At 39.4% G+C, this 12,399-nt stretch overlaps 1 protein-coding gene across 1 annotated transcript in view; it reads left to right on the plus strand.

Moving 5' to 3' along the window:
- Positions 1 to 12,399, plus strand: part of PROS1 (protein S) — a 308,818-nt gene that overhangs the window by 201,043 nt on the left and 95,376 nt on the right. The window contains exons 9-11 of the mRNA XM_085622337.1: positions 501 to 619; positions 1,979 to 2,168; positions 6,655 to 6,819. Of these exons, the coding sequence (XP_085478463.1) occupies positions 501 to 619; positions 1,979 to 2,168; positions 6,655 to 6,819 (474 nt within the window). The remainder of the gene's footprint in view (positions 1 to 500; positions 620 to 1,978; positions 2,169 to 6,654; positions 6,820 to 12,399) is intronic.

The following is a 12,399-nucleotide window of genomic DNA, read 5'->3' on the forward strand; positions in this document are numbered from 1 at the left end:
TCTGTGATTTCATAGTGGAGATTTTAAGTTACTCATGTAAGTTACATTTGCACGTGACTTGTGAATCTGTCCTTACATTTCAGCCTTCATCGATTATGGTTGTTTTTATAAAAGGCGATTAAGAACATTAGTTATTTTACAGTATTATCTTTTCATCGAAAGGTTATATATCTTTATTTCTATCAATGATGTTTGATTTTATTATGTCCTACATACTAGTCAAGACTGCTTTATGCTTTCACCGATAAATAATATTTTAAAAATAATTCAAAGTACAGCAAGTTGATTCTACACCTCAACCTGCATTAATGTACTATTATTCTCTGGACATAATTAGTTGTTCTCAAACTAGATGTTTTTACTCCTGAAACATAGTCTTCTACAAGGGGTTACTTTTACACATGAAAATAGAGTTTAAAAAAACTTGTTCAATATGCATCATGGAAGTAATCCAACAATTTATTCCCTCGTGTGATTTTAGTTTACTATTTTCCTTTCAGCCAGTTTCCGTGTGTGTCCCATTAAACCTTGAGAAGAACTATGAGCTGCTGTACCTTTCTGAGCAATTTATCGGGATTCCAGTTGTGTACCTACGGTTTAGATTGCCGGAAGTCACAAAGTAAGTTTAATTTTTCACTTTTAACTGTGATATGGGAATGTTATGATTCACTAGGTTTATCACTCCTGTATGAAAATGGAAGGCACTTTTTGCTAGTGATGATCGTCAATTGAGAAACCAGTGCAGATCATCTTCAAGGCACCATGAGGTGCTAAACAGAGGAAGGGAACTGTTCCTCCTAATAGTACCATGGACCATAGGGGTAATGGTTTACATGGAATGGTAAAGTGTAATTGACTTCCCTTTGTCCCTTAACCAGCTGATGGTATGAAATGATCGCCTGTACTAGAAAATGACCAACCACTGTGTTGTTTGTTATGCAGATAGTAACCAAGTTTTTTTTAATAGCATAAAGTGTAGTTCGATTTCAGATTTGTGTCAGTTGTTTGATTTAAGTCCTTCTGTTTGTATCCTAAAGGGGGCCAGCAAAGCCAACCACTCCAGTTGGAGAGATGGCCAATAGGAATATTCTCGCCCCCCAGAGCTGAGAGCTGGGGAATCAAACAAATTCCTTAGGTTCAGTGCAGAGTTTCCATTGGCGGGATTTCCCTGAAGGATCATCCTAGCCCTGGAAAAACAATATCAATGTTCTTAAGCCACACTTGATAGATTTAAGAGAGTTAAATTTACAGCCCTGTTGCAGCAGCAGAAAGAGCTAGAACTAAACTGCTTTTCATTGTGATCAGTTTCCCTGTGACACAACCATTTCTCTGTCAGGCTAGGTTTATGTGCCTATTTATTGTGATTGCAACAGAACTCAGAGGTATAAATTTAGAGATTGTTATAACATTTTTACGTAGAGATCAGATTATGTGTGGACTTCCTGCATTGTATTGTTGGGTTTGTCCCTGACATTCCTCACTGTCTCATCCCCAAAAAAACAAAAAAGGCATTGTTACTCCTCAGCGGTGGAGGGTGCTGCTGCGGCTTTGTTAGGACACCTCCAGTTTTACAAAAAGGAGTAGTGCTATGAGTGAGCATCATTAAGCAAAATGCTAATTAAAAGAAACCCAGGCTGGTTGCGTTAGTCTATTATGGCTTAATTTCCAGGGCACTGCCTTAAAGGAGCTGCTGCTGAATTTACTCAAGACAACAGCAGAGTTACTGGGTAGTGTGTCCTAAAACACACACAAAAACATTTGCTAGTGATTGAAGGTTTGGAGGAACCACTTCACAATTAAAAAATGCAAAAACAGAAAAACAGGAACCTCCTTCCAGGGAACAGGGATTTGCCAGCTGTAGAAAGTCCTAGAACTAGATTAAGTATGAATACAAACATGCATTTTAGATTTGTGTCGCCACAGCTATACTCTTGACGCTTTTAATGACATTTCCTAATATGCTCTTTTCATCTTTTAGATTTTCAGCAGAATTTGATTTCCGGACCTATGACACAGAAGGTGTGATATTATATGCAGAGTCTCCTGATAGCACTTCTTGGTTCTTGCTGGCAATTCGTGATGGGAAAATCGAAATACAATTCAAGAATGAGCTTGGGTTAAAAGTCACAAGTGGTGGCAAAGCAATTAATGACGGTCAATGGCATATAGTAAGAACGTCCTTTACAAATATATATTTTCCAAATGTACACAGTCTTAAAAGATCTAGACATTTCAATGGTAGGTTGTGTTTGACTTGTTGATTATGCGTGGATACGATTGGTCATGTGTCGTAGATAATATGAACAAAGACTGAGGAAATAGATGTATGTGTTCACAGTGGTACCACTGACTGTGCGGTGCTGGGCGGTAATTCATGAATCTCAGTCTGCCTCAGGACTGGGAGGGCGGAGTGTGCCAGGGAAGCATGGCCACACAATGGTAGTATACCTGTATATAATGTAGATTGGAAGAGGCTGTATTGGCACGGCCGCAGTTTATATAGACACGGCTAACATATAGTATGAAAACATGCATTAGACCGCAGTTCAATCAAAGGCAGAAGCCATGTATCCCATGTGTTGAAAATAATAGGGCCTTTTTGTGTTGCTCCTGGTCTAGAAGCATTGTAGAAAAATATGGTGAAAGAATGTTGCAGTTGTGCTTCTGTCGACTTGAGACAAACCGATGTCAGTGAAATTAACTTCAGCAAAGCAATGTGTTGTCAGAAAGCAAGAACTAGCAGCATAATTGTAGCACAAAGTTGGAAGGGTCAATTGCTGTGGTAAGTGGACAACAATAATCCTACACCTACCACCAGAGTTCATGTCCGCTCCATGCACACCAAGCTGTAGAGTTCCCTAGGGCTTTGGCCTCTCACCGCTGGTATTTACATGTATATGATCCTTCTTGTCTGTGAGATCGCAATCCTTGATTAACATTTTCAAATTATGTGGATGCCACACTAATGTTGGTAGACTGCAAGGGCAGCCAACATTGCCTGACATTACATGCTTTTGTGCATTAAATAAGACATTTGATTACTCTGTGGTACCAATCAGACTTCTTTTGGCTTGGTTTGGGCGATTGACCCAGTGCTGTCTGTAAAGAATCCAGGAGTCATATTTGGCTCCTCTATATCTTTTGAGTCTTAGAAAACAGCTGTAAATAAAATAGCTCATCATTTTGTTCCACCTTACAAAGACTGTACTATATTACATTCTATTTATTCAAGCTGGTCCCGAAATGTGTGCATACTCTAAGAATCAGTACAGGGATGGGACTAGATTACTAGAAAGATCATCTCAACTTCCAGGCTCATACCAAAACTTTACAATTGTCTAAGGAAGTTCCAAATGTAAAAGTGCTATATGTGGCAGGTGATCAGTCAGTGTGGCTGGAGTTGAGATCTTGAACACGATGCCTATTCATCCTCACAATATTACTGATTTTAATTGTTATAGGAAGGATTTGAAAGCGCACCTATCGCACTCGGTTAATTGATCTATTATTTGTAATATTGAAATGAATGGTTTTTAGTACCACATCACACTGGAAATAAGCACACCTTTGCCTGGAAGTCAAGATAGCCCTGAAATGCATGGTGCAATAACAGGCTATTGCTTCCCTCCAGATACCTCTCTTGTTCGTAAGAGCAATCTTGTGGATGAGGAAAAAAGAACAACATTGTGGATGGGGACAAATGTCCAGTAATATCGACTGGGACATAAGAAAAATATTGTGGGTGGGGACATAGCAATATTATGAATGGGGACAGAAGAACAATATTATAGATTGGGACAAAAGTACAATATTGTGGATGGGTAGGAGCATACATAGAAGTTGATTGAGAAACATTGTTAGATTAGTGACATCAGACTCTTTCATAAAAATGGGCGTTCTTGAGGTGGGCTGAGTTTGGTCTGGGAACTGAAATTGGGTGCAGAAGAAGTGGTTTAAATTGTTCCACAATTTCCAAAGTTAAAAAGTAGGTTTTTGAAGCTCCTTTGATGTCTGTTTGGGTGGAATTAACTCATTATTTAAGAAGGAGAGGCAATGGCTCCACACTGGCACCTCTTAAGGCCACCCGACACACTGGAGCATGTCTGCTCTAGGGCCTGAAGAAATATGATCGCACCACCCCCATCATAATGGATCTCCATTGGCTTCCCTTGCCAGCCCACACCATCTTCAACACCATCTTTTTAAGCCATTATGACCAGAGCTACTACTTATCTTGTAGACAAGCTCTCCATCTCTAGTGGTTCTCACTACATTCACAGCCAGAAGTGTAAAAAAGAAAAAGGCACCCAGAATCTGGAACAACATCCCTGTATCCATGAGGAGTGTCCCAGCACTGCTCCAATTTAGAAAGAGTTAAAGCCGCACCTCCTTAAGAACCACTACATCACATACATTAACCATCCACAACACAGCTACCTCTCACTTGTTGATGTTATGCTTGTCTTTGACCTTGTACATTGCTCCACTGCCTTTTGGCTAGCTGCTAAACTTGCATATAAAGAACTGATAAAATCTCCACCACACTGTAGTTTCTATCTCTTTATCTCACTCTTGAGGATTCTCTAAAGTTTCTATCTCTTTAACTCACTCTTGAGGATTCTTTTTCATCCCTGTTTTGTTTCTTTGTTGCGGTCTTGCTATCTTTCTCGTCCCCTTCTTTCTCTCTTTGCTTCCTTTCCCTCTCTTCTTGTTAAAAGTCTGATGATAAAAAAATAAGTCCTGCTGTCCAAAAATGAATGCCGGTGCCACCACCTGCAATGACCAACACAAATTAAGTACTGGCTAACCCCTTTGTATCTGTATTTGGCAATTATTGACATAACTGTAAGGGAGAAATGCCCAGGTGTAATCGCACTCGTTGTTCCATCTTTTCTGCATCCTCCTGAGTGAGGATGCATGTTTTGGAGGATGTGTCCTTTAGGGAGGGATTTTAGATAGGCAGGGAAAATGTTTTCTCTTTTTGTAAACTGGGTTTTTGTTTGAAGACCGTGTTTTACCATGGCACATTCAACCACTTTTGACACACTATTAAATCCTGCAAGGATTGTGCCAACATAGACCCTGCCGTAGTTATTGCTCTTCATTTATTTCAGACATGTAGCAATTTCATCACAATATATCGAGTAGTATAAATTGCAACATGTCTCTTGAAAAATGACACTGTCCCCGTGTCACAAAAGCTGAGAGAATTTTCATATATAATTTAGGAACTCTCTCTCAGTAAATTCTCATCATCACAAGTTAATTACCAATGCTAGTTGACAGACTGTTCAAATAATTGTATTGTAATGTAATTCATACAGTTAAACACACAACAAATCGACCGTTTCTGTGTATTGCTAAAGGCACTAAACATCATGTTACTTTTAAACAAATAATTTCCATTTTTATTGGAAAAGACTAATTGGGACTTTGAAGTGAAGTCACTTCTACAGATGTCATAGACTTGGTGGATGGAGGTGAATTTCTTTTATACCGAGTAATGAGATATATAGAGCACAGATATACTTATGCATATGAAGTCCTGCTGCTTCTGCAAAAAATAACTTCCAGAACCAGTGCTTAATGAGGCAGTGGTGGCACTAAGTTTGCGGGACAGGCACTTACTTTTCCGCATCAGACTTTGACCCGAAGCATGAGATGAAAATAGTCGAAAAGAGGAAAGTGGTAGAAAGAGAAAGCTGTGTAAAGAGTATAAGGAAGAAAGCAGGCATCAAAAGAATCTGCAAGTGTGAAATAAAGGGGCAAGGAGTGTATGTTGGTGGAAGAAAGGGGCATGAAGTGAAATCAAGCCATGCGGACTTGGTATTCGGCAATCTTAACATTCGTCTGCGCCACTGTGGACTTCTGAGAAAAACTTTGGGCACCAGCACTTGTTATTTTACAAATTAAGCACTGTTCTGAACCCCTGCTTAGTTCCTATCTGGAGCTGTAGCTTACATTGTGCACCGCGGACTCAACATGAATGTGCGCCCACTTTGTGTGCCTCCAGGGCACAATGGCATTACAGAGGGGGGTCTCAGATGCTTGACGAATCCTCTTCTGTAATACCGACAGTGCTGAAGCACATGTTGTGGGGGAATGGCCCCATGCAAATAAGGTAATCAGTTTGCTTCTGCGCAATATTATGGATACAGAGGCAAACATGACCTTAGGAGATGCATTGAAAGGCTGCCACAAAAAGGTGGTGTATTTTCAGTGCGCCTCCTAAAGGCAGCCCTCTGGATGGAAAAAAAGTGGTTTTTATGTACCCCCCCAGACATCCCCTTGCAGGCGGGTGCAGTCATTTACAGCATCCGCCTGCAAGGGGATCTCTCTCTCCTCTTGAAAGTGCAGACACATTGCTGCTTCCACTGTGAAACAAAGAGCAACTTTCAAACAGCTGCTCCATATTTCACTTGAATTCATTGCCCCAAGGGCTGCGCCAGTTTGTGGCTGTCCTGTGGGCACCGATCACCAAACCTATTGCTTTACCCTGAGGGATGTATATACTTTGAAATGTTTGCTATCAGATAAAATATTCTCCTCAATTTTCAGATAACAAAGAAACGTTTTTTAAAGCCATTGTTTTATTTTGAATTTTCTCGTAAGACCTATATTAATTAATGTATCCTGTGTTGATTGCCTTTGTAGGTCACTGTGGAAGAACTAGAAAACAGCATTGGTGTAAAAATAGCTAAGGAGGCTGTGATGAACATTAACAGCCCTGGATATCTTTTCAAACCCTCTAATGGAGTTCTGGAAACCAAAGTGTACATTGCTGGATTACCTCGCAAGATTGACGGTCTTATTAAACCGGTAATGTTGCTCTTTTATATACATGAAAATTATATGCTATTTAAAAAAAAAAAAGCAAAATTATTAATATCCCTCCCTAGATAATACAATAAATTGTGTTATACCTGAAAAAGATACTATCCATGCCAAATAACAATTAATAATTCTAAAATTGTTATGGACTACTTAAATATACACCATATGTCTATTACAATAAATATAATTAAAAAAACATCAGAATAGAAAATGGAAACTGTTATGTGAAGTAAATTAATTGAGAAAAGGTAGTGAGTGTTGGTGCTCAGTGTGGGGGTAAATACAGATAATAATGAAAATCCAATAACCAAGCTACCTAAAACAAGCATTACGTTGCAATAGAATTACAATGGATTGAATATATGAATGATTGACCATAACACGCACACCATATCAGGTTACTGTAATCTGATCTCGTCATATTCTTTCCTTATACCGAAAGAAATTGGGTGAGGACCTAACCATCCTATTTTATATTAAACCGAACCAACAACAATAAAATATAAGCTAGTAATCGCATTTTGGTTAAGTAATTCAACGTAGACTGTACTTAGAATTAATTTAGCTGCCAACGCAACTGTAGTATTTTCTCCTTATTATTAGGAATAAATTATTGTGCTTGATATGAATATGCGCTCAATTATAAAAGTACATGCATGTAGTGATCGTTTTTTGTGTGCTCTTGTCTATATTTAAATATGTGTAACACATTATGTATCTACAGCGCTGTTGTGAATTAAAATATTTTAGCATCTGTAACAGAGGTTCAAACTCCATTTGCATCAACCTTAGTAATGCAGGAGCTCGGGCCTTTCAAACATTTATCTCCAGATTGATGATCGTTATAGCTGCATGAGAGGTAAAGGGAGAAAACTATCACTTGTAACATCTCATTACAGTGTAACCAATGTGATCACACATTCACAGCTTAATCTGAGTTTAGTAGGGTTTAATTATACATTTAGAAGCAAATCAATTTAGACCAATCTCAACATGATCATATACAAATATAGAAAGACCAAGATAAGTCCAAATCTCCTGAAGAGATTTACTCTATATAATATAAAGCGGACAACTGACTCAATGATGACGATACAGAGGATCAGGAAAGAAATGAAGTAATAAAATACATCCGATGATTTTCCAAAGTAAGCATGAGCAAGATATCTCTCCCTACACTTCCTTACAAGGGCAACCCTAAACTAAGAAGCATTTAGTAAAGGTGAAATAAGAAAGGATTCAGCTGTCAGAGTCTTCAGTAGAAGGCACTCCAACCATGGGTCAGATAACACAAAGCCACACAATCAAAACCATAGGCCTGCTCTCCCCGAAATCTTAAGATGACTCTCTCTGCCCCTCACTATGTTTCAACACAGCAAAAAAATCTAGACAGATGCCTAGAAAGACAAGTGCACTACAAGTGCCCAAGTGGGGCGTAATCACCTTCAAACATACAAATATGACTTAAATATGACGTGTGTGTCAGTAGTAAATGAGCAATTTACTCACAAAGACAAAACAGTACAGAACATTGAATACATTGACATACGTAGATAATTCTTAACACCAAAAACAAGTTTTCATCAATGGAACTGAGTTCATGTGTCTTTTTAATATTGTCAATAAAGATGAAACAGCTTGACAGAACGTTGCTTATCTTCAGCAAAAGTCTGTGCTTCCAATTTCACATATAAAATCCCAATGCATTTCGGGCTTGAAATTCAGCCCTTCGTCAGGGGAATCTATAGGAACGAACAATATTAGTATCGATTAACATGTAGACATCAAGAGTTGTTTTAATCAACATATGTACAATTATGCTGCTCAAGGAAAGGCATGGTTCTAGGGAATAGCATTATGGTCTTTGCAACAGAAGCGGAATACCACCACCAAAGCGATTGTGAGGAAAAGCAGGAAAACGAAAACCCTATATTCCAAGATTGTGAACTCATGTTGAAAACCGTGTGTACTCTAAACAGGAACGAATCATACCTTAGTATAATGCGATGAGTGGAACACAGCTAAAAAACTCGAAAACGGAGAACTGAGTGTATCTGTGCTACTCCTGCAATTACGCTGTAGAAAATGAGAACAAACACTCAGCAAGTCTTCCCAAGTGGATCAACACCGACCAAACCAGTGAAAAACCACTTACCAGCAATATGCCTCAATGTCGGATTAACCTCTTGAGTGCCCATGACGAGCTGGTCTCGTCATGGGCCGCGGTTGCGCTGTGCCCATGACGAGACCAGTTCGTCATAAACCCCGCCCGCTAATGCAACGGCCGGCACAGGGCGGGGAAAGGGGCGGGCACTCAAGGGGTTAAGCATCCGAGTGAACCTCCGTTTACTGCCGCATATAGCAACACGCGAAAGATTTAGGAATGAGGTTGCAGAAATATTCAGCGTTTTAACTGAAAAAATAAAGCGAAACCCAAATGTCAGGATTCTAGTCCCAAAAACGAACGGAAGTTAAAGTTTTCAATAAAAGAGAAGAGACGCTTACCCAATCAAACTGTAATCCACGCGAAACAGACACCAACAATAGCGTTTGAAGAGCAATCCGTGTTAGCGTGTTTAAAACAGAACTAGTCATAGAAACAGGACTGCCGTGAACACTGCTCTAATCAGATGACAAGAGGTCGCCATCTTAGAGAAAAAACTCTAATCCAATCGTAAATTACACCAGAACTAGAGGCAAATACGATTAAAACCTTATTGTGCCAAATATAGAAAAAAGTGAACAAAGAAAAAGAAAAGCCACTGAAGCAACAAACCTATAATGCTTTACAAAAGTCAGGGTAATTAAAAAATGATATCAACACAGTACATGAATAACCTATTGTAAATATGCAATGCAACCCCCAGAGGGGAATTTTAAAGAAAACAAGTCAAACTTGTCATTGAGCCCCTTGGGCAAGAGGCTTTGCATAAACCAGATCCAGTAAGCTTCGCGTTGTAGCATAAACTTGGTAGTATCCCTGTCGGGACGTACTGTTACTTTCTCCAAAATACCAAAACGTAGTTGAGCTATGGAATGTTTTTTGTCTGCCCAGTGAACTGCGAGAGGTGAACTTGTGGTTTTTGTGCGAATTCTGCTCTTATGTTCGGTAATTCGAACACGTATTGACCTTTCAGTTTTCCCAACATAGAAAAGATCGCATGGACACTTGATGAAATAAAGAACATGATGACTATTGCAATTAGCGTCAAACCTAAGAATAATCTTTTTGCCAGTCCATGGATGTGTTACATATCTGCCAGTGATGGCGTTATGACAATGCGAACAGTTCATGCAAGTCGTCATGCCTTTAAACATTGTGTTGGGTTTAGCAATGGTCTGATTGAGAATCTCTTTTATGTTGTTAGATCTCTTATAAGCGAATAGCGGTGGTTCAGCAAAGAGATTTTGGAAATCAGGTTCATTTTGAAGTAGATCCCATCGTTGTAGGATACTTTTTTTGATAAAATTGGAATTACTAGAGAAGGTAGATACAAATACTTCTCGACTGGGAGGAACCGGCTTGTCTTGCTTAAGTAGAAGTGACTCACGACTCTTCATCAATGCTCTGCTTGCAGCCTCATTCACCACTTTAGGGGGGTAACCCCTAGCTAAAAATTTGTTTTTAAATTCATGCATGGTCTGCACGCTTGACTCAGGGTCAGAAGAAATGCGTCTGATTCTTAACAGTTGAGAAAAGGGTAGATGTCTTTTTAGAGACCAAGGATGAAAACTCTGATAATGCAGTGCATTATTCCGGTCAGTTTTTTTTTTACACAGCTGTCTTAATGGTAGTGTCCACCCTCGTTAAAATGACATCAAGATATGAAATGCTTTGAGGATCAATTGAGTAGGTGAATTGAATTCTAGGGTTAATCACATTGAGCTGGTGTATACATGACACCAGTTCGTTTTGGGACCCCTGTCATACAATTAAAATATCATCAATGTATCGACGATAAAGAATAAGCTTGGATGACCACAAGATGTTGGATAGAATATGCTCTGTTTTAAATTTAAGCATAAAAATATTGGCATAGCTGGGTGCCCCAGAAAAGCCCATAGACGTGCCATTGGCTTGAAGATAGAAATCGCCCTTCCACTGAAAATAACTGTGGTATAAACAAAAGTGCAATAGTTCAATTAAAAACACTTTGTTCGCTCTGATGGAATCCTGCTTCAATAAGGACCATTCAACAGCTGCGATACCCTCACTATGAGGAATCGAAGTGTACAATGACACAACGTCAATGGTACACAAAAAAACTTCAGCTGAATGTGGTAACCTAATGCCAGCGATGATATTCAGTAGATGCGTAGTGTCCTGCAAGTATGATGGACTAGACTGCACGATTGGTTGAAAAAAAGTATTGAGATACCGTCCTAGTGGGTCATGAATTGACCCACAACCGGAGACTATCGGTCTCAACGGGGGGTCGTTGACATTCTTGTGGATCTTGGGTAACATGTACAAAGAAGGTCTGCGCGGAAATCTCGTATACAGAAATTCCCTTGTTTTGTTGTTGATCCAGCACATGTCCGCAGCATTCTGAAGAATAGAATTCAATAAGGACACAAAAGAACTCGTGGGGTCTTCAGTGAGTGGGATATAAGTATCCCGATCCTGTAACATTAATCCAACTTTTTGTTCATAGTGAACACGATCCATCACAACAAGTGCCCCTCCCTTATCAGCTTTTGTAAAATGGAGAGTAGTGTTAAATCTTAAGGAATTCAATGCCAATTTTTCTCCTTTAGACAAATTGAATAAAACCGATTTAGTACATGGGATATGTTTTAGATCTTGTTTCACCAAGTTCTCGAATAAATCAATAGTTTTGTGTGAAGAAGGTGGTAAAAAAGAACTTTTGGGTTTGAATTCAAGGTAACCCTCATCAACACAAGGATTGGGAGTAGTTTCAATAGTTGAAAAAAAATATCGAAGACGAAGCTTCCTAGTGAACTTAAATAGATCAACCTGAGAATCTAAAGCCTTTCCTGTGTAAGTTGGAACAAAAGAGCAGCCTTTGTTCAAAACTGAAATTTGTTTGGGAGTCAAGGACTTAGAAGAGATGTTCACCACTAATGTCTCTTCCCCCTTCTCGTAGATCCGGTTCTTGTTGAATCTATGGCCTCGACGGGTTTTGCTGAGGACGTTGATGTCGGTGCAGGGGGTTGGTTTGATGCTGGACTTGTCTCTAAAAAAGACACTTTTGATGTACTAGGCCCAGCAATGGCTGGTTCACACTCTTTTGACTGCGTACCGGTAGGGGCAGGTGGACGAGATAATTGAGTGTCTGTGACTGATACTAGACTTTCCTCTGACGAGGTGGTACCCTGTCTCTGCCAATTACGCTTCTGGGCGTAAACCTCCGCCCAAGTATAGACCTCATCTAATTTGTAGTCGATGGTGTCCCTACGAAATTTTCTAATTTTACGCTCATGGATTTCTTTAGCGTAATTGTCCAATTTAAGGTTGATGTCATCCAGTGTTTTAGTCCATACCTCCGGTGCCATTTGAGCTGTTAAAGTGGTTTGCAAATTTTTAATTTCAGATTCTAGTTC

Source organism: Triturus cristatus, chromosome 8 (assembly GCF_964204655.1).
Source record: "Triturus cristatus chromosome 8, aTriCri1.1, whole genome shotgun sequence".
Taxonomy (NCBI): Eukaryota; Metazoa; Chordata; class Amphibia; order Caudata; family Salamandridae; genus Triturus; species Triturus cristatus.